Source organism: Talpa occidentalis, unplaced genomic scaffold, assembly GCF_014898055.3.
Source record: "Talpa occidentalis isolate TD23 unplaced genomic scaffold, MPIMG_talOcc4v2.1 talOcc4.3, whole genome shotgun sequence".
Taxonomy (NCBI): domain Eukaryota; kingdom Metazoa; phylum Chordata; class Mammalia; order Eulipotyphla; family Talpidae; genus Talpa; species Talpa occidentalis.
This window is the reverse complement of record NW_023603184.1, coordinates 2,656,134-2,679,712: the sequence shown is the minus strand read 5'-3', so window position 1 is coordinate 2,679,712 and position 23,579 is coordinate 2,656,134. Positions and strand designations below refer to the sequence as shown.

At 34.7% G+C, this 23,579-nt stretch overlaps 3 protein-coding genes across 3 annotated transcripts; all 3 read right to left on the bottom strand.

Annotated features, from left to right (window-relative positions):
- Positions 1–834: 834 nt before the first annotated feature.
- On the bottom strand, positions 835–1,793 carry LOC119254257 (olfactory receptor 10AG1-like). Its single transcript, XM_037521373.1, is given in 3 exon segments — positions 835–1,377; positions 1,379–1,519; positions 1,521–1,793. Coding segments are annotated over 3 exon segments (957 nt in total).
- Positions 1,794–9,570: 7,777 nt separating this feature from the next.
- LOC119254256 (olfactory receptor 10AG1-like) lies at positions 9,571–14,133 on the bottom strand. The gene is made up of 3 exons (XM_037521372.1): positions 14,125–14,133; positions 10,811–10,879; positions 9,571–10,488 (listed from the first exon to the last, which is right to left on the bottom strand). Exons 1-3 carry the CDS (start codon positions 14,131–14,133, stop codon positions 9,571–9,573), a joined length of 996 nt encoding a protein of 331 aa, XP_037377269.1.
- Positions 14,134–16,844: 2,711 nt separating this feature from the next.
- On the bottom strand, positions 16,845–17,801 carry LOC119254255 (olfactory receptor 10AG1-like). The gene has a single exon (XM_037521371.1). It carries the CDS (start codon positions 17,799–17,801, stop codon positions 16,845–16,847), a length of 957 nt encoding a protein of 318 aa, XP_037377268.1.
- Positions 17,802–23,579: the final 5,778 nt, after the last annotated feature.

The following is a 23,579-nucleotide window of genomic DNA, read 5'->3' as shown; positions in this document are numbered from 1 at the left end:
GAGGTGGCATGAGTGATAAAGAGAGGGGACATGAGTCAGGGTTTCATATGGGAGGGGAATTCCTGGGGATTCTGGTGAGAAATTCAAGAGTGTGGGAAAGTTGGTGCCAGAGGTTTACAGAATGCAGAATCATGTCCTAGCAGAACAGTGTGGAAAACAAAGGTGACTAATGTGGGTCATCAAATTTTGCAGCTTTAACATTCAAATTTATGTTACTTGCATTCTTACACAGACATTCCTGTCATCAAAATCCTATAAACTTCTTTATAGATGAAAGTAAAAACTTACACATTTCTACCTCATGAAGACGCCCAAGGGCAATAAAAGTGAGACACACCCAGCGCTATCATTTGAATAGTTTTATAAAAAAGCTTCTTTTTTCAGTTACACAAATTAATTTCCCCCAAATCTTATCAGGATATCAATAGTTAAGGTTCTGCTACTAGTCAATATTTCAATCTAACAAATTTAATTAGATGTCTATTATTATTTTTCAGACTATATATATATTACATACACAATGCCTATATACAGTATAATATATACAATGTCTATATGAACATATCAATACCTTTTGAGAAACAAAATATAGATAATTCTCTAAACACTGAAGAGCAACAAAAACTTTTCATGAGTCAAGTGTTTGTTTTTCAGATATTTCTATACCTTTTATTGAGTTTAGAATTAATTTAAACCTTTAAATAAACTAAGTTTATTTTATGAGAGATAAAAACATGAGCTCATTCATTCAGAATAATTCAGAATCTTAGAAAAGTTGCAGAAGCTAATGTAGAATGTGATGAGAAACAAGTTTTAAGAGGTCATCATTTTGAGTCACAGCACAATCCATTTCTTTAGGAATTTTCCCAAGGCCACCATAACATCTTTGTTTCTCGGACAATATATAATGGGGTTAAATATGGGTGTCACTGTGGTGTAAAAAATAGAGAGGAATTTGTCCATTCCTGATGAGTGAGTGGACTTAGGTCTGAAATATACAATGATGCCTGATCCAAAGAATAAAGTCGCACTCATGCGATGGAAAGAACAAGTCGAGAAGGACTTGGCTCTCCCAGTTGCTGATGGCAGCTTCATAATGGTGGAGATTATTTTCACATAAGATCCAAGAATCAATAAAAAAGGTATAGCAACAAGTAAAGCAGCAATCACATAAATCAACATATCAATCATCAAAGTGTCTCCACAAGCAAGCTGAACAATAGGAGGGACATCACAGAAAAAGTGATTCAACTGGTTAGATCCACAAAAGGGTAGAGAGAAGACCAGGGAGGTGAACCCTATGTGTATTGGAATTGCAGTGGTCCAACTGGCAGCTGCCAGTTGAATGCACAGCCTAGTGTTCATTATGACAGGGAAGGTGTAATGGGTTGCAAATGGCAACATACCTGTCATAAGCCATGGCAGTGAGGATTAAACACTCATTGGCACCTAAGGTCACAAAAAAATACATTTGAATAGCACAGGCTAGAAAGGAAATGTTTCCACTTTTTCTACAGATAATCTGTTAATAATCTGGGGAGAGTAACTGACACGTAACATATTTCCGAAAAGGAAAAATTCCCAAGAAAAAAATACATGGGGGTCTGGAGCGAAGGATCAACCTTAGTTATCATGATAATGAGGCTATTTCCCATAAGAATAATGAGGTAGAGTATCAGAAATATAGCAAAAAGAAATCCTTGAAGGTTTGGAACATCAGAAAACCCGAGCAGGATGAATTCCACCAGTGTAGTGTGGTTCCCTGGTGGGGAATTTTGCCCTGTGTGTTCCATCTATGAACAAAATGATTTCAAGGCTTAGAGGCAATTGAATCCTTTGGACCTAGCTGAAAAGTGGGACATATTAAATCAATGATTTCCAATCCACTAATCCAGGATAAACAACCAGTTTTCCTGTTTGCTTGTTTTATATTTTTAATTCTATATTTCAAACTCAATATCCTCAAATAATATAAGATGTAAAAACATACTCGATTTCCCCTGCTCATATTAAGGATTATGGATATATCTCTATAGTACAAAGCAGACAACAATAAAATTAGATCAAAGCATTTCAGGGAGCCTATTCTTGAACAGCTCTAGGTAACCTGGGACCTTCTCTAATGAGCAGTGTTTCTCCTTCATTAATTTTGTCTCTGTTTTCTTTATATTTCTATTATTTTCTGCCTAGCACCTTCCTATTTGAATCTGTTTGTATGGGTATTGATGTTCTCCAGTATATTACTCTCAGGTAACCCAGGGCAAGTGTTCAGTACGCCTTTACTGCCTTATCTACATTATGCCAACCTGGCCACTCACCAGCTATTTTAATTATAATAATAATTATAGTGAATGATACAAGTTCAGTTACGTTTTTAGAGCTTACAGACCAGTGGTAAACTTAGGAGACTGGGAAGTCAGGGGTCAGAAATCACCCTAAAGTGCAGTTCTATGTGAAGAAAAGTTACCTGGACTTATAGGAGTGTCACCACCCTGAGATTTTGTCAGATATTAGGGATCACAGAATCACAATGTTATTTTCACTTTTATGAAAAACAAATAAACTGAATTTAAGGAAAAATAGGCTCTTATATCATCATTCAGTCCTGTGTTCCAAAATGTTATCAAGTGCTTTGTATTCTGTGATGAGTGGTTTGTAAATACTTGCTAATGGGCAATTGCAAATGGTTCACACTGACTCAACAATCGTGCGTAGGTAACTAGAGAATTCACTGACCACAGATCTTGACATTGAATCATTTAAAATGAAAAATAGCTATACTCTGGTAATTTGAATAGGTCCTTATTCAAATTATTAGAGCTAAATTTTTTCTTGTTGAAAATATACACAGTGATAATAATATGTAACACACAGAAATATATTGAGATAAGTGGCATAATCTATTTTATAGGTTAATTCAAAGATGCAGTTGTAGTTCTTTTAGGCATTGTTATATGATCATTGTCAACTTACTGTATTTGTTATTATTATTTTAACTGATATTTTTTTCTTTCATTTTGATTTTTTTTCATTTTTTATCCAGTCATAGAGTACATGTTTCCCAATCTAGAAAGGAGAGAATGTACAGGGTGTTAATTTGGCAGGAATACTAAGCTTTATACTTAATCTAGTGCATGTTGGGTGACACAGTGCAGCAGTGCCTGGGGGAAACCACTCTTACTGGGCTGTCACTGTTCATTTTTGTCTCATCTTTAGCAGTATCTTGTATTTTGAGCACATAAGAGTAGACATATTTTAGAAATACAAATAAAATTAAAAACTAACTCAAATCTTATTTAGTATATGAAAACATACCCCAAGATAATGTTCTTTAATCATTTTCTTTTTTCAACTTGACTACTCACTCCATTAAAAATTAGAAGAACTTTAGCAGTTTTAACATGGGAAGTAGAGTTTCCTTTTATCAATTTCCTATTTTAACATAAACTGGCATAGTTATCCAGTATAGAGTGCTCTAGTTTGAAACTTTTATTATTATTAATTTTTGAATATTTATTATATTTGAACCATACTGTAAATAGCTTTATCTGTAATTTCTCTTCTGTTGCATTCTGAGTGAAGTAGATGCTATTGTTAACATTTTGCCAAAGATCCAGATGCAGAGAGAGGTTAAATAACTTACCTAGTGTCAAATAGTATTTGACCCAAGTGATTTTACACAATGCTGACCCCACATTCTAAAAAAAAAATCAATCAACTTCATAAAGCCCATTTTTGAATACCATATTATGAAAAATATAAAACTTGTAGTATAAAACTTTATGACAAATAATTGAATTCAGGTCATATCTTCTTTACTGTCAGAGAAACGAAAGACTGATTACTTACAGTTACGGTGTTTTTTAAAGATCAGAAGATTTACCTCACAAATGATTTTTATTATAATAAATGAAGCATATTTTTAATAAGTTTTGATTCTTGAGATAAAAAATACACTGTAATAAAAAAGGACAAAATAATCACTGCCTAACTATTTCTTATTGTGGATGGATCACTCTGCTGTTATTTTATAAAGAAATCTTATGTCATATGAATTTCTACTTCTAATTAACAATTACAAATTTAGCTATTATTATTCTTTCTTGAACCCATACTGCACTTAAATCAACAGTGCACCTTCTGTAGGAAATAAGCCCTTATTCACTGTGAGGTCGTTCCTCTGAAACATAATGCATTTTTAAATTCAGTTACCTGTTTATCAGATGGTAGTTAGGAAATAACCAAGGCTGTCTCTGGTTGAATCAGTGATGCATTGGAGTTTCTCTCTCTGGGGAATAATGTTGAGGAACCTCATGCTGCTCTCCTGCTCCTGCTCCCCATCCGCTCCATCTCTGGAGAGAAGAACAAGTCTTCCACTGGGAGAGGCTGTAGAAGTCATTCAGAGTCTTGGACTCGATCTATACAGGAAATCTGAGGATCCTAAATTTCAAACTATTAAAGTACCATTTCTTTCCTTCAAAGACTGTAACTTGGAAAGTCTCTAGAGCTCAGGTATCATCCAGTTTGTTGTTAAGACCTTCTGTTTATGTAGGGATGTAATTTCTCACTGCAGAAATTTACATGAAAAAGAAAAATGAATTTGGACAAGGAAATATAAGACACTGAATCTCAAGTTTTCTATACTGAGAAGGTGTGAATAGGAACATGACATTATAAGGGTTTTTAAATTGATAGGCGAGACAAATTTTTAAATATTGTTGCTATGGATCTTTGGTGAACTGTGTAAATAATTCATGCATTCAGTTCTATATTAAGCATCAATAAATATCTAATTATATAAGGTGTTGTGCTGTATTTTTCAGGAGACATAAAAAGCGATTTACCCTGTAATTGGTCACAATGTTTGACTGCTAAATTTCTGTTCCTCTTTCAGACTGAGTTAGTATGTTACATTATGTGAAAGTGATTTATTATTTCTGCAATCAAAGTGAAATATTTCAACTGTAATACTCTCATACCCTTCCATTGTAACTTCATTTTTAACCCTTAGTGTATAACGTTTTAACTTAAATTCCACAATTTGCAATTCTTTCCTTGTTAAAACTCCTTGAAGCCAAATCACTGATCATATGTATTGTGTTTTCTTTCTTTTTTCATTGTTAGAAGTAAAATGTCCGTGAAAGGCAGTATGAAAAAATAACACAATGAATATTAATTGGGACAAGAGCAGAAAGAGCAAGGCCATTTGGGAGGTGATTGCAATAATCTATGTGGGAGATGATCAAGGCCAGGATCAGACTTGAAGTAGTGTGTGTTATTTTCATAGCAACTGGAATATATTCTCATTCTTTTGTCATTTGTCATGTGTTGCTGCAATCTGAGTATTGAAGGTTGAATATTGTTCTTTTAGAGCATGAAATAAGGGAGCTCCTGAGTAAAATGGAGCCCAGCCAGAATGCCAGGAGTGAGAGAACAGATTTGTAGAAGTGCCCCAGTGTGCTGAAACTGGAGTAAGGGAAGATTAGGAAATGTTGAAAGGCAAATTGAACTGACAAGAGGCATGCACTGGCTGTAAGGACGAGGGACTAGCCGGCTGATGTTAGCTGGACATGCTGGTCTCTTTTTTACATAGGCATAGGGAAGGCAGCAGTGGAACAGTTAGTGCCAAGGTAAACGCTAGTTTTTGTTGAGAGGAGCTTTTATAGAAGGAAGCAGAGTCCCCCGCCCCTCAGTTACTCATGGGAAACCCCTTCCAAGGTCACCTAGACACCGTTACTGTCATCTAGTGAACACCAGCTATCTGTCCGATTCCACAGTTTCCGCAGACCACACACACTTCATACTGCCTCCAGCAAGTCGACAATCTCGAAGATGAGCATGTCATCAGCCAGCCAGTGTTCCTGGAGAATGGCTGCCTTCAGCCAGGCTGGTGTCTTTCTCCTGGAGGGGAGGAAAAGCTGTAAGCAGGTGAGTCCCTGGCTGTTGTGGCCGGAGTCCCAGGCTGGTACAGGACTCGCTGCAGGCGCTGCTACCACCACAGTCACCGCGGTAGGATACGCAGGTGCAGTCTCTGCTCAAGGCCTGCAATTTCAACTTTCCTTGTTTTCAAATAGCTGTGTGTGTGTGTGTGTGTTTGTGTAATCTTGGAATTTTGATATATTATTCTTGTTATCCACTCTGGCTCTCTGTCCATCTGTCTATGAAGGTGCCTCTTTTCTCCTTTTTTTCCTTAGTAAACCTTATGTCCCTTTTAAAAGTAGCTCTTTATCTGCATCTATCAAGTTTCTCTTTTTTCCTAATAAACCTATAAAATGAAGGCTTTGCTGGTTGTATCTATCCAAACATCTCTTACCCTAATAAACTTACTGTGTGCTGCTGAATGGGAAACAGCCAGAATCTTTCTCAAATGGACCCAAGAACCCAACTCACCAACCCCCACATCCAAGACCATATCCATGCCATGGCCTTATTTCCACCCATCACATATGTCAATGTAAAAAGATAGGAGGCAATAAATTCAAAAGGCAAAACATGTTTATTTGGATCAAAGAGATTTAATTCCACAGTGAAGATTCAAGTAGAAAAGTCCAGTACTTCCCCAGAAAGGGAAAGTGAATTGGAAGGTTTTGTGGCAAGAAAAAGGCAAATGAATTCAGTGGTTAAATAAGTTCATGTTAGTAACTTGAAATTATATTACGCTATCCATAATGGTTCACTGACCTACTCTCTGCCATAAGGTCTATAATCATTAGTTCTGATCTGAACGACTTCTCAAACAACAGCTCGCGGGACGGTTGCTTCAAATAATTGGTTTTGGGTCAGTCCAAAAGTCTTTGTCTTAGTTCAAACAATAAAGCTAATAACTTTGTTTTGTTTTGTTTTTATTTTCATAACATCTTTGGTAATTGTTTGGACAGTATTTGATTTCTCCCCTCAGGTGTGATCCCCCACCTCAACTTGTGGTTCTCCACTCAGGGGTGGTTCTTGACATGGTTCTCCCACCATGACAGCACTAGTGATCTGTCACCACAGTCCCTTGTGTTTCTCCCTCCCCTATTCTCCCATCCTCTCCCCTTCTTCTTCTTCTACCTCCCCAGCTTATAACTCAGATCTATGGTCAGCTTGAAAGTTTTGTCTTTTTTCCTGATATTTTCTTTGGTTTCTCTATAGTCCCCATATAGTAAAAACATCTGATATTTATTTTTTCCCTGACTTGTTTCATGTAATATAATCCTTTCCAACTCTATACATGTTGCTGCAAATGACATGAGTTTATCTTTTTTAATGGATGAGTAGTATTCCATTATATATATATATATATATATATATATATATATACCACATCTTCATCCATTTATCCGTTTGGGGGCATTTAGGTTGTTTGCATTTCTACAACTTTTGTGCTTAAATGTTGAGACTAGAATTGGTTGATTTGAATAGTAAAAGAGAGAGTAATTTCAGTGTTTTTTCACCTTTGGGGGAAAAATAGCAATGGAAAGTGAGGACTTTCTTGTGAAAAGTCACAGGAAAAAAAAAAAAAAGAACAGTAAAGGGAAAGGAATTTGAGTGGGTAAATAAATCAGTGAAGAATTTAAAAATTATTTTTCAGAGGTTAAATTGTGTAAAACTTTTTCCTTCTATCCCCAACAAAATATTCATTAAAATCTGCTGTGTTCACTAATACAAAGAATGTGTTAGCTGCTGCCGGATAAAATCTGAAGAGATATGTGAACTGCCGAATCTGAACACATTTTTTCCATATTGTGCAGCTGCTAAAACAGGACTTAAACAGTGAGTCGAGAGGGATATTTTAACCTCAGCATACATTATGCTCTGACTTGAGTTTACAGCCTAGAATAGAAAAAGCCTGCAGGAGGAGCTGTCCTGATCTAGTTGTTCTCAAGGTAGGATGTAAACTAAAGACATTGGCTTCATTCCAAATAACCATATTTGTTACCCCAAGTACAGACACTTCCAAGGGAAGATGCCATCTTCCCCCACCCTACTTACACATGCACCTGTCTCAGGCCACAAGGCCCAGACACCTTCCTGAGAAGGGCAGGAATTTCTAGAAGTGACACTACTAAAAAATATTTTAAATGTCCTTGTAATATTTGTTATAATAGCTTTTTCACGTAAAAGTTAAGAACACCTTTTTGATCTCTTTACTTTTATGTTTGATCTTTTTAAATAATAAAAAGACAAAGATCTATTTTTTTAAACTGGATTTTATTTTGATCTTCACATTAGTTCTTGAGGTTTCCTTTTTGTCTCCTAAAATTGGGGTTTCTACTTAGAATGGAATGTCAACTTCTTTAGTAAGTGAACTACACTTAAAAGTTTGTTGAGCTCAAACTCTTTTTCCATTACATCTATCTGTATGTTTATAATGCTAATGTTGGTCAGAAGCAGATAAAACATCACTAATTAAATCTGTGCTACTAGTCATTCTTATTTCCAGCAATTGTGTTACTTGTGATCTCTCATAACCTTATGAATAATTATGATCATAAGTGGGATGTGAGTGTGGGGGAGGGTGGAAGTAAGTAAAGGTTTCACAACTGGACAAGATCTCATGGGAAGCCAGGTGAGAAATCCAGGCAACTGGGAAGGCTGGTGACAGGAGGCTGACAGAATGCACATCATGGAGAAGAAAACCAATGTGGGAAAACAGTGATAGACCAAAGAAGAGTTTCATCAAATTTTGTGACTTTAACATTCAAATGTATCCTTGCATTTCTATTTTTTCTCATTAAAAGAATATTCAGCTATTCTTACTCATTAAAATCTATAAAATGAGTGAAGAATAATTATTGCTATTGACCTCAAGAAAACAGAGGGAAGCAATGAAAGTAACAAACCTATACAACTAACAAATTAATCGTTTTACATGAAACTTGTTTTTCAGTTACTCAAATGCTTATCACTGCATAACTTTTATCTGTTTTATGAGCATTTAAAATCTGTATATCAACATTATAATGAAGCTATTGAAATTAATATCATGAATATGAAGGGATTTAAGGGGCACTGCAGAGGAAGATTGAATTTTGGAACTAATAAAGTGTGCCCAATTTAGCATATGTTTGTTCATCATTAGGTAATTAGCTGAGTAATCATCAATAACAGCAGATGAAATGTCAACTTCTTTAATAAGCTAACTACACTTAAGGTAGCTGAGCTCCATGCCTTCCTACTTTCACATCTATATGTATGTTTATAATGCAACTATTGATCAGAAGCAGATAAAACATCACTAGTTATTAGACATCGTTATTTCCAAAATATTGAGTGTCCATCATTTTCAGACAATATACTGATTCTGGAGATATATAGATAAATAACTTTTTTTTTAATAAAGAATGTGTAGATAATATCAACAACCATTAAAAAAAGGCAGTAACAATCCTTATGATTAAAATGTGTATTTTCGGAAATTTCTATACCTAGCTTGGGACAACTTTATTTTTTTAATTTATAATTTATTTATTTTTTGAGAGATAAATATATGAAATCACTCATTTAAGAAGTTCAAATCTTATCAAAATTGAAGGAAAAAAACAAATGAAAACTTGGCAAATAAGAAACAATTTTAAGAATGTTTTTCAGTCAAGGCACATTCACTTTCTGTAGGAATTTTCCCAAAGCCACCATAACATCCTTGTTTCTCAGACAATATATAATGGGGTTAAACAATGGTATCAAGATGGTATAAAAAAGGGAAAGGTATTTATCCATTCCTGATGAGTGAGTGGATGTAGGTTCCATATACACAATGACACCGGATCCAAAGAATAAAGTCACAACCATGAGATGGGAAGAGCACGTCGAGAAGGCCTTGGCTCTCCCAGTTGCTGACGGCAGCTTCAGGATGGTGGAGATTATATTCACATAAGATCCAAGTACCAACACAAAAGGAATATTGATAACTAAAGTAGCAATCACATAGATTAATATCTCAATCATCAATGTGTCCCCACAAGCAAGTTGAACAACAGGGGGTACATCACAGAAAAAGTGATTCAACTCATTAGATTTACAGAAGGGTGAAGAAAAAATTTTGTAGATAAGCCCTATAGGTACAAGAATTCCAGTGATCCAACATGCAGCTGCCAATTGGATACACAGTCTATTGTTCATGATGACAGGGTACGTTAATGGATTACAAATGGCAACATACCTGTCATAAGCCATTGCAGTGAGAATGAAGCACTCAGTGGCTCCCAAGGTCACAAAAATATCCATTTGAAAAGCACAGGCCAGAAAAGAAATACTTTTATTTTGCCTACAAAGATCTGCTAACAATCTGGGTACTGTGACAGACACATAACATATTTCCAAAAAAGAAAAATTCCGAAGAAAAAAATACATGGGAGTCTGCAGTGAAGGATCAACCTTAGTTATCATGATAATGAGGCTATTTCCCATAAGAATAACAATATAGATTATCAAGAATACACCAAACAGAAATCCTTGAAGTTTGGGAAGATCAGAAAACCCAATCAGGATGAATTCCACCAGTGTAGTGTGGTTCCCCAGTGGGGAATTTTGTCCTGTGTGTTCCATCTATGAACAAAATAATTGTAAGGTTTAGAGTTCAGTTCAATCCTTCACCCACCTGAAAAGTGTGACTTATCAAGTCAATAATTTCAAATCTCCTGGCAAATGATAAAAACTCAGTTTTCTTGCTGTTTTATTTTATAATTTTTGCTAAGATACCTCAACCATGTATGCTAAAATTCTGATGTGAAAACAGAAACTCTATTCCACCTGCCCATATTTAAAATTATTAGGGGCTCTTATTTACAATAAGAAGAAAAATCAGATAATCATAGCATGAAAAAAGTATGACAAGAAGCCTTTTCTCAAACATCTCTAGGTCGCACAGGCACTTTCCAATAAGAAATGTTTCCACTTTCTGTTTAACATAATCTCTATTTGTCTTAGTCTTCTATGTTTTCTGCCTACTACCTTCTCAGTTACTATCTTTATGGTTCTTTTAAATTGTGTTTGTGTTTTCCCCTGTCAATTTTCTCAGGTAACCCAGGGGCAGTTGGTCAGTTTCCACTGCCTGGTCCACTTCAGCCAACCTGGCCACCCTCCAGCTATCTGTACTAGAAATAATGCACCTTAGCATGTCCTAAGAGGACATAAAGTCTAGAATGTTAAATAAAGTATGATTTTGCCAATAATATTCTTAATTCTATCATCATCTCCCTAAATTTTAACAACTCTAAGTGCATTCCACATTTTAACTTCACCTTAAGTGTACTTTAATAGTTTTATGCATCTGTGAGGAATTTGGCAAAGAAGAAGAAAAAGAAAATTGTAAGAGAGTTTGACCTGGGTGGTCAAACATATCCCTAGACTAAATGGAAAATCTACCATTATAATCAACTTTTATCTCTAAAATAAGTATTTGAATAACATTCTGTGATGAAATATTTTAACTCATAATAAATAAAGTGCCTATTTTATATAGTTAATATATGATATATTTTGTATATGACATGTTTTAATAAGAAATATTATAAATACCTATATATGAATTCTGAATACAGTGCCTAATACAATATACTGTTAACAAAAACAATTTGTCCAATAATGTTTTTTAGATCAAATATTTTTAGTCTGTCCTGCACTATGCTGAATGCTAGAACTCAATTTTTGTAGTTTCCACCAAACCTTTGAAGCGATGCCATTTCACAGATTGCCACATAATCCTAAATCCACATTGTCATGAGTTTGGAACTAGCTCCACCTCCCATACTAAATTCAGCTTAACTTCCTAGAGAATACAACTTGCCTTTCTTTTTCTAAGATACCAAGGTCTTCAAATCACCCACAAGTCCCAAATAGATGAACAAATTATAATGTCTATGTTTTAGTTCTTGGCACTCCTTAATTATAAATCTGTTCCTCCTTACTGCACAGAATCCTGAATTCTGATTGTAATTTCTCACTGCTCACCCTCAAGATAACAGCTCCTTCATGGCTCACCTACTTTTAAGACTCAATTTCAACAGAAGGATCAAGGAAAAGTGGGTGTTTTATATCAAACAAAGTGTCCTATAAATTGAATTTCAGTGCACCGGCCCTCCCTGGTCTTTCATTCCTAACTGTTTCTACAGTGTTATTTATTTTCTGCTCCTTTCACTTTTGGTACTTATTTTTCCCATTTTATGTCTCCTCAAATTTGTCAGGATTTGTATCACCCTCCCTGCATGTAAGATTTTCTTTACAAGCTAGCCCTAATGTTAAACAACTAAAAAGGAGTATTTAGCATAATGAGAAGGATTTTTTTGATAAATACATCAGCTAGGCAGGCAATATGAAATATATTTTGTAGTCCTTTATGGGTAAATGCTAAGTGCATGTTAAAGACAAATTGTGTTAAATGTCAAAGATAATAATAATAGTAATAATCATATTAGCATATAATAGATGTTCATTTATGTCTTTATAGGGTTTACAGACCAGTGGTAAAGTCAGGCAGGGAGTTAGATGTCACCCTAGAAATTGCAGTTCTATGTGGAAAGAGTTACCTCTCTTGCAGGAGGGCCACATTCCTAAGAAAGTGACAGCCACTCTGAGATTTTGTCAGATAACAGGGGAATCACAGAATAATGCTGATATTTTCATTTTATGAAAGCAGGAAAAAAATCATTTCAGGAAAAATAGGCCCTCATATCTTCACTCTGTTAATTCCAAATGGTTGTCCAAGGCTTCAGTGCATGAGTGGTTTAAAAACACCTCCAGATAGGACATGAGAAATAATTCCACCTGACTCCACTAACAAGCCCTAAGTAAATAAAGAGCTCACTGACTAAAGGCCTTAATATTGAATGAATTAAAATGAAAGTTTGTTATGTTATGATAATATAACCCAATTCAAATTATCAGTGCTTAATTCTCCATGCTTGAAATCATACAATGTAATAATAATAATAATAATAATGTAATTCAAGGAGAAGTTTTCAGAATTTAGTAGCACAATCTATTTAGTTGGTTTACTTCAAAACACAGTTAAGTTCCATCGGGTGTCTACTATGATCATTATCATACTTATTCTATTTCTCAGTATTATTATAACTAATATCACTTCTCAGCATTTTGAAATTTAGTCATCTTTATCCAGTAATGGAGCAGACATTTTCCAACCTATCAGAAGAAAGAAAGAACAAGGTATTAATCTGGCAGGAATACTGATCTTTAAATTAGTATATTATTCTATGCTGGTGTAAAACAGCGGCAAAAATTGGAGAGAAACCATTTGAACTTAATGAGCTATTATTCTTAGTTTTTCTCTCATCTGTACTGGTATATTTTATTTTGAGTACATGAGATTAGACATTATAGAAATACAAATAAAATTAAATTTAAAAATCTTAAGCAAATTTTATATAATACTAAGAGCACATCCCAAGATAACTCTTTTTGATGATTTTCTACTCTAAACTGGACTTACACTCTCTATAAAAATTTGGGGTATATTGCCAATTTTAATATGTCTGTGGAGTGATCCTTTTACCAATTGGCTATCTCAACAGAAGCTGTCACAGCTATGCTGCATGAATATGTCTGGTTATTAGAAAAGGTTTTTTTTTTAATATTAACATTTTATCAATATTCATTATATTATTACTACACTGTTAATAGACTACTAAATGATCTCGCTTATTACATTTGAATAAAGTAGGTACAGTTATTATCCACATTTTTGCATAAAATGTCTAATGCATAGACAGTTAAATATCTTTCCCAATGTCAAGAAGCTAGTGCTGACCCAGGCCACCTAACACTCAGCAGAGTGATGTTGACTCCACATCCAAAACCCAAACTGAATGGTGTTCTTAAAGCATTCACTGAAATGTGATTCTTTGAATGTCATATTCTGAAAAATATAAGTAAAACATGTCATACAAAACTTTTTACACAAATAAGATGTTTTCACATCCATTTTATGTCTCTTATACTACTATATACACAGTGACAGCATGTATTTCAAGTTTAGAGTTTTATCACACAAGTGAATATGATCAGAAGAAAGCTATTTTTATTGAATTTGTATTCTAAATTTTAAAATGCACTATGAAACAATAAAATAAAAATATTTTAAATACACTATCATAAAATAAGCTGGGTAAAATTATTTCTGCTTACCTGGTACATATTATGGAGAAATCTGTGTCACTAACTCATTTAAAAGGAATAATGTGTTATGCCATATAAATTTCTGGGTTTTGTTATCAAGTAACAAAATCAATAATTATTATTCTTCCCTGATCTCATACTTCACTTAAAAACACAGTGAAACTTAGGTAGGAAATTGTGCCTTCTTCACTGAGAGGATAGTGTTTCTCCAGAACATGTTGCTCATATTTTAAACTCCTTGATCTGTTTATCAGGTGGTAACTAGGAGATCAGCCAGGCTGACCAGTTGGATCAAGATGCATTTCATTTCTCTCTTTGGGGAGTATGGGCTGTGGAGCATGAGCTCCTGACCACTCCTCTGACCCTGGCTCTCCATCCACTCCACCTCTGGGGAGTAGAGATTCCCTTTCTGGCCCCTTCACAGTGTTAACTTTGTACTGTAACTCCGTATGAAATCATTATTTAGGACAACACCATTTCTTTTCTTCCAAGAATGTAACTTGGAAAGTCTCTAGAGCTCATGCAACGTATAGAGGGTGTGGTTTTGTTTTTAGGCTCACTGCCCACATCAACGTATAATTTTTTTATTACATCAGTTTTCAAGACAACTTTTATTTTTTTCAGATCTCCACTATTTATTTATTTTGATTTTATATATTTCTTACATCATTTTTCATTTTTGCACAATATATACATTTTCATCTTGGTTATAGTCCCCATACACATGCAATTTGCGGCAACATGGATGGAGCTAGAAGGGATCATGCTCAGTGAAATAAGCCAGAAAGAAAAAGAAAAATAGTGGATGGTCTCATTCATAGCAGGAATTTAGAAAACCTAAATAAGGACCAGGAAAAAAGACTAATTATAATAAAGTAAAAATCAAAATCAACAAGCAACTGTAAACCAGGGACACACATTAGGGGAGAGAGATGGGAGTAGGAACATCAGCATACAATTTATCTTTAGTTCTGGGTCTTATATAAGAATAAATGAAGTTAACAAGGAGATAGTACATTGAGTCTTGAATTTTCTCCATGGAGAAGTTTTGAAAGGGAAAACATATTAGGTGGTTTATAAAATTGCAAAAGAAAGAGTAGAGCAAATTTTGATGTTGCTGTGACTCTTTAGTAACCTTTGTAAATTATTTATTCATGCATTCATTGCTTATTTATTAGGCATCAATAAATATGTAACTATGAGCAATATTCTTCAGGAGATACAAGAGCTTTGCAGCCACTAGGTTGGTCACAAAGCTTGACTGCTAGAATCCTGCTCATCTTTAAATTGAGTTGGTCTGTTACATTGTATGAAAAGTGACCTAACAATAAGCCTGCAAACAAGTGGAATATTTCAAATGCAGCACTTCATCTTTTCAATATAATAAATGGCAAACCTATAAAATTCTTTAAAAATTGAGTGAAAGAGGGCCTCCCCAGTGGCACAGTGGGTTGAGAGCAGTGCTGTGAAGCTGTCTGCAGCCTCTGCAGTGTGGGTTCGATTCCTGGCTGGCCAGGGAGATACCCACATGGTGGGGCAGACCTCTCCTGTCTTGCCTGTTTCTCCCCTCAGCAGTGTTTTTGGTCGTCTGCCTGTTCTTCTCCCCTCTCTGTCTCTGGTGAATCCTCTCACTCTGCTGCGCTTCTGGCCTGTACCCCAGTTCTTCTATAAATAAACAAATCTTTAAAAAAAAAGAGTGAAAGAATAATTACTGATATTTTCCTCAAGAAAATATTAGAAGGCTATAAAAGTTGCAAATACACACAAGTTAATCGTTTTACAGAAACCTGTATTTCAGTTATCCAAATGCCTCTCAACCCATAACTTTCATACCTCTTATGTGCATTTAAAACCTGCATATGGAGGCTTCCCTGGTGGCCTATGGTTTAAGTTTCAGGGCTATTACCCTTGCAATGGCCTAAATACGATCCCAGGCCATGGAACTAAACTACATGGCACAGCACATCTCTTCTGTCTCACTTGCTGCTTCTCTCAGTAATGGACTTAGGTAGATCTGCCTGTTCTGCTTTCTGTCTCTGGTGAATCTTCTCACCTCCAGCAACTCTGGCCTACACCCAAGTTCTTGTATGTATAAATAAATAAATATTTTAAAAGAAAATAAAACTTGTATATGTAATTATGATGAGCTATTTAAATTAATATCATGAATGTGAAGGATTTAAGTGATATTGTAGGGGAAGATTGAATTTTGGAACTAAGATAGTGAGCCATTTTGCATATGTTTGTTCACCATTAGGTAAGTAGCTGAGGAATCATTAATAAAAGCATTGGATAGATGGAATGTCAACTTCCTAAATAAGCTAACTACACCTATGGTAGTTGGGATTCAATCCTTCTTTATGTTACACTTATCTGTGTATTTATAATGCAAATACTGTTCAGAAGCAGGTAAAACAACACTAGTTAAACCTGTGCCACTAATCACCCTTGTTTCCAACATATTTGAATATCCATCAGTTTCAGACAATATACTGATACTGGAGATACATATACAATGTGTATTTCAATGTAATTTAAAAGTGTTATTTCATATATTTCTATACCTTGGATTGAGTTTGGGATAACTTTAATTTTTAAAATTACAATTTATTTATTATTTGAGAGATAAATATATGTGATTACACTTTCAGATTATTTTAGAACCTTAGCAAAACTGAAGAAAAAAACAAATGAAATCTTGATAAATAAAGAGTTATAATTGTTTTGAGTCAAGGCACATTCACTTTCTGTAGGAACTTTCTCAAGGCCACCGTAACATCCTTGTTTCTCAGACAATATATAATAGGGTTAAACATTGGTATCAAGATGGAGTAAAAAAGGGAAAGGTATTTGTCCATTCCTGAGGAGTGAGAGGACTTAGGTTCCATATACACAATGATGCCGGATCCAAAGAATAAAGTCACAACCATGAGATGGGAAGAGCACGTCGAGAAGGCCTTGGCTCTCCCAGTTGCTGATGGAAGCTTCATGATGGTGGAAATTATATTCACATACGATCCAAGTATCAACACAAAAGGAACAGTGATATTCAAAGTAGCAATCACATAGATCAATGTCTCAATCATCAAAGTGTCCCCACAAGCAAGTTGAACAACAGGGGGTACATCACAGAAAAAGTGGTTCAACTCATTAGATTTACAGAAGGGTGAAGAGAAAACATTGTATGTGAGCCCTATGGGTACTAGAATTCCAGTGATCCAACATGAAGCTGCCAATTGGATACACAGTCTATTGTTCATGATGACAGGGTACATTAATGGATTACAAATGGCAACATACCTGTCATAAGCCATTGCAGTGAGAATTAAGCACTCAGTGGATCCCAAGGACACAAAAATATCCATTTGAAAAGCACAAGTCACAAAGGAAATACTTCTATTTTGTCTGCAAAGATCTGCTAACAATCTGGGTACCGTGACAGACACATAACACATTTCCAAAAAAGAAAAATTCTGAAGAAAAAAATACATGGGGATCTGGAGTGAAGGATCAACCTTAGTTATCATGATAATGAGGGTATTTCCTGTAAGAATAACAATATAGATTATCAAAAATATACCAAACAGAAATCCTTGAAGGTTGGGAACATCAGAAAAACCAATCAGGATGAATTCCACCAATGCAGTGTGGTTCCCCAGTGGGGAATTTTGTCCTATGTGTTCCATTTACAAACAAAATAATTTTAAGGTTTAGAGCTCAGTTTAATCCTTCAACCCACCTGAAAAGTGTGACCTATTAAGTCAATGATTTCAAATCCATTGGCACAGGATAAATGCCTAATTTTCTTTCTGGTTTATTTTATATTTTTGCTAAGATAGTTCAATGCAATATGCTAAAATTCCAGATTGTGGAAACAGAAGTTCTATTCTTCTTGGTCATATTTAGAATTATTAGGGGATCATTTCTAACAGTGAGAAAAAAATAGTTAATCATAACATGAAAACAAAGCATGGCAGGGAGCCTTTTCTCAAACAGCTCTAGATTGCAAAGGCTCTTTTCAAGTAAGAATTGTTTCCCCTTTCTGTTTCATATGATCTCTATTTGCCTTAGTTTTCTACTTATTTGCCTACCACATTCTCAGTACAATCATGATGGCTCTTTTACGTTGTGTTTGATATTTCTTCTGTGAATTTTTCTCAGGGAGTCCAGGGGCAGGTGGTCTATAAGTCTCCACTACCTGGTCCACTTCAGCCAAGCTGACCACTCCACAGCTTTCTCCACTGGAAATAATGCACTTTAGCAAGTCCTATGGGGACATAATATCTAGAATGTGAAATAAAGATGTATAGAATTTGCTAATAACAACTTTAATTTTACCATGTCCCCCCCAAATTTTAACAAATTTAAGTATATTCCAAATGTTAATGCTTTAAAAATGTGTTAATATATTTATGTATCTCTGAGATAGTTTGACCAAAATAAAGAAAAAAAGTGTAAGATAATTTCATCTGGAAATTCAAAAATAACCCTAGACAAAGTGGAAAGCCTACCATTGTGATCATCTTATCTCTTATATGAGTACTTGGAACATCATCCTATGATAGAATATTGTTACTTATAACACATAATGTACATATAATATATAGTCAATATATGATATATATGCATATAATATATGCTGTTAAAATATATATTTTTATAATCTACATCTGAATTCTGAACACAATGCCTTATACACTATACACTTTGCTAAATCATTTGTTCAAAAATTGTTTTCCGATCAAAGATGTTCAGTCCACCCTGCACTATGCTAAATGCAGATCTCAATTCTTGTTCTTTCCTTCCAAGCTTTGTATCATTCATTTATGTGAAACAATGCCCATTTTAGAGATCACCACATAATCCTAAATCCACATTGTCACGAATTTGGAACTAGCTCCACTTCACTTCTCAGACCAAATTGAGCTTAACTTCATAGAGAATACAGTTTCCCTTTCTTTTTGTAGGACGTCAAGATCTTCTGATCACCAAAAGTTCCAAAGAGAAGAACATATTGTAATTTCTATGTTTTACTTCTTAGTGCTGTGGTCATAAATCCCTTCCTACTCAGTTCATGGAATCCTGAGTTCTGACTGCAGTTTCTCACTGTACACCTTCAAGAGAACAGCTCCATTTTATGGCTCACAAATATCAACAGAAGGATCAAGGAACTGGAGGTGTTTTTTATCAAGTGTCCTATAAATTGAAATTCAGTGCACTGGCCTTCCCTGGTCTTTCATTTCTAACTTTGTTTCTACAGTGTTATTTATTTTTTCCTCCTTTCACCTTTTGATATTTTTTTCCCATTTTATAGCTTCTCAAATTTGTCAAGATTTGCATCGCCTTCCCTGCATGCAGAATTTTCTTTATGAGCTCCCCCTTATGATAAACAACTAAAAAGAGTATTTAGCGTAATGACATGGGTTTGTTTGGTAAATAATCAGGTAATCAGACAATATAGAATATGCATGATAGTTCCTTATGGGTAAATGCTAAGTGTATGTTAAATATAAAGTGTTAAATGCTAATGATGATGATGATGATAATAATAATGGCCTATACTATGAGTTCAGTTATATCTTTACAGAGCTTACATACCAGAGGTTACATCAAGCAGGAAAGTGTGGTATCACCCTAGAAAGTGCTGCTCTAGGTGGAGAGAGTTACCTGTTTTGCAGGGGATACACATTGTTAAGGATGCAAAAGCCATTCTGAGATTTTTGTCAGATATCAGGGGATGCAGATCATGCTGGTATTTTCAAGTTTATTAAAACAGAAAAAAAAAAAATCATTCCAGAAATAATAGGCCTTTGTATCCTCCTTCTGTTTACTCCAAACAATTATCCAAGGCTTCCACAGATGAGTGATTTACAAACACCTACTCTTGGGTCATTGAAAAAGATTCCCATTGACTCTTAAATCTCACCCTAAGTCACTGAAGAGTTCACTGATTGAAAGAAAACCTTGATATTAAGTGACTTAAAATGAAAATTTGATATATTCTGGTAATGTAACCCAATTTAAATTAGCAGTGCATAAATTTCCTTGATTGAAAACATACACAAGAATATTAAGAATGTAACTCATGGACATGTTTTGAGATTTAGGAGCACAATCTATTTAGCAGGGTTATTTAAAAGATCCTGGAGTAATTCTGCTATATGATCATTAGCATACTTATAGTATTTACCATTGTGATTTTAACTGATATTTCTTTTCTTCATATTGAAATTTGCTCATCTTTTATCCAGTCATGGAATAGACACTTTCCAACCTATCAGAGGAAAAAAGACCAGAGTATTAATTTGCCAGGAATCCTAAAACCATGCTGGAGATTCCAACCAGAAGCAGAAATTGGAGAGAAATCATTTGAACTTACTGAACTTTTATAGTTAGTTTTTCTCTTATCTGTAACAGTATCTGGTATTTTGAGTACAAGAGAATAGACATATTATAGAAATACAAATAAAATTAAATTTTAATGTCTAACCCAAATTGATAGAATATTGAGAGCATATCCAATAACTTTGTTTATATTCTTCTCTGAAATTGATCGACCCTCTCCATAAAAATTAGGGGTATATTGGCAGTTTTAATATGGTCTGTGGAGTTTTCCCTTTACCAATTCACTATTTTAATAGGACCATCACATTGTGCTGCTTCGAAAGGTCTGGTTATATGAAAATATATTTATATTAATAGTTTTTCAATATTCATTATTTACAACCACACTGTTAATAAACATGCCCAAATTTTCTTATTTTTTACATCTGAATAAAGTAGGTACTGTTACTTTTTTTACATTTTGAATAAAGACAAGATACATAGAGAGTTAAGTATCTTTCCAGTGTCAAGAAACTAGTAGCTGCTAATATTCAGCCAGGTGATGCCAACTCTACAAACTTAATCAAAACTGAATGGTTTTCTTAAAGCATTCAATTAGCACTGATTTTTAAGTACAATATTTTTCAAAATATAACTAAACATGTAATTTATTTTTTTATGATAAGGTGTTTCATGTCCATTTTCTATCTTTTATACTGCTCTACTTATAGTGTGTATTTCAAGTTCAGCATTCTGTATCACAAATGAATATGATCAGAAGAAAGGAAAATGTACTTTTAATGAATATATTCTGAGTTTTAAAATACACTATAAAATAATAAAAATAAAATTAAAAATATACTATCATAAAATAAGCAGGATACTATAATCTCTGCTTACCTGGTACACATTATGGAGACATCTCTGTGTCACTCTTAATAATAGGATGTCATGTCATATAAATTTCTGGTTTTTATTATCAAGTAACAAATTCAACAACTATTATTCTTCCTTGATCTCATACTTCACTTAAAAACACAGTGAAACTTAGGTAGGAAATTGTGCCTTCTTCACTGAAAGGACAGTGTTTCTCCAGAACATGTTGCTAATATTTTAAACTCCTTGATCTGTTAATCAGGTGGTAACTAGGAGATGAGCAGGGCTGTCCAGTTGGATCAGGATGCAGTTCAGTTCTCTGTCTGGGGAGTATGGGCTGTGGAGACTGAGCCCCTGACCACTCCGTGACCCTGGCTCTCCATCCACTCCAGCTCTGGGGAGTAGAGGCTCCCATTTGGCACCGAGTTAGAAGCACTCACAGCATTTCCTTGGAACTATAGCTATGCAAGACATCTGAAGACACTAAAATTCAAATCTTTAAAATATCTTTTCTTGACCTCAAAGAATGTAACTTGGAAAGACTTTGGAGCTTATGAAATACAGTGTTGTTTTTTTTTTTTTTTTAATTATTAGACCTTCTGCTCATATCTGCATATAATTTTTCTTTAGTTACAGGGACATATATTAAAAAAAATGAAGCTAATAAGGAGATGATACTCTGATTCTGGAATTCACTCTATGAGAAAGGCATGAAAAATAAAATGATATTAGGTGGTTTTTTAAACTGTAAGTAACATAGAGGTAAATTTTATTGTTACTTTGAATTTTCATAAACTTTGTAAATTATGAATTCATGTATCCAATGCTTAATTATTAGGCATCAAAAAATATGTATCTATGAGCAATGCTCATCAGGAGACGTAAAGAACATTGCAGACTCTAAGTTGGTCATAAAGTTTGATTGCTAGAATTCTGCTCATTTTTAAATTTAGTTGTCTTGTTCCGTTGTATGAAATATTCCTAATATTCCTGCAACTAAGTGAAATATTTCAAATGCAACATTCTATCCCTGTAATATAACATCCATTCGACTTTTATCACATAATATTTTAATTCCCATTCCATATTTTGACACTCTTTTCTCATTATCAACTCTTTGACTGCAAGTCATTTGTCTTGATTTTTGCAAGATCTTGCTCTGATAATAGTACATTGACACAGGAAAGTCAGGGACAATAATTTGGAGAATCAACAATTTATAGCTAGGTTATTTAATTTTCCAAAATCACTCATAATATGTAGTATTTTTTTCCCTTTGCTAGAAAGGACTAAACTGTCAGTGAAAGGAATTTATGAAATAACATAATGTACTTTAGTGTGGACAACAGCAGAAGCAGGAAAGCCACTTGAGAGGTGATTGCTATAATCCATGTGGGAGATGATAAAAGCCAGGTCAGACCTGAAGTAGTGAGTACATTGTATGTTATTACCCTGTGAGAGGTGGTTGGGTAATTTACATGGATTCTATGCCCAAACATTTGCTTCTGTTTTCAGTCTCAAAATTACCATACATAAACCAACAACTATAGAAAATATAACATTTGTCAGTCTCCCTAACCGTTACCCACAGTGTCTTGCCTCAATCAATCATTTAATTATACTGAACTGAACCTGGAAGACTTTGAAATATTCTTTATTGCCAGGGCTTCAAACCTTTCTTACTCAAAGAAATTCAACAATCTCTTAGTCAAGAATAATGCTTTTATGTAAAGTAATTGATTTTTTTCCTCCAACTTCCTTGACTCACCTTCTCTGGGTCCCAGAGATGTGTTGGGCATCAGGCCAGAGACTGAGAAGCATCCACAGGCTTTGATCCTCCCTCATGTCTTCATTTCTGCCTTGTTTTTGGGATATGTTCCCAGCTTAGTTGCATCTTGCAGGACTACGTGCATTAGTTCTTGACAATAAATTAGATGAGCTACACAATTAGTTTAATTCACATATTTATCACCTCACAAGCTTTCTTTCTTAATTTCTGTGTGTGAATTCATAAGCTATACTCTGCCAGCAAAGTTCAGGCACACAATACAGTCTTACTAGGTTAGTTACCATTCTGTACACCAGATTCCCAGAACTGACTCCCCTTAGGGGCTCCCTGGTGGCGGGCAGGTTGAGCACAGTGCTGTGAAGCTGTCCACAGCTTCTGCAGCGTGGGTCTGATTCCCGGCCCTCCAGGGAGTTACCCACATGGTGTGGCAGACCTCTCCTGCCTTGCCTGATGCTCCCCTCAGCAGTCTATTTCA

Bases quoted from the DNA above. Each gene is read 5' to 3' on its own strand.
- LOC119254256 (XM_037521372.1), bottom strand. The intron at 10,489-10,810 runs ATACTTTTTTCA...CTGGGGAACCAC, and splicing joins TTGAGAAAAGGCTTCTTGTC to ACTACACTGGTGGAATTCAT.
- LOC119254255 (XM_037521371.1), bottom strand. From the start codon at position 17,801: ATGGAACACATAGGACAAAATTCCCCACTGGGGAACCACACTGCATTG.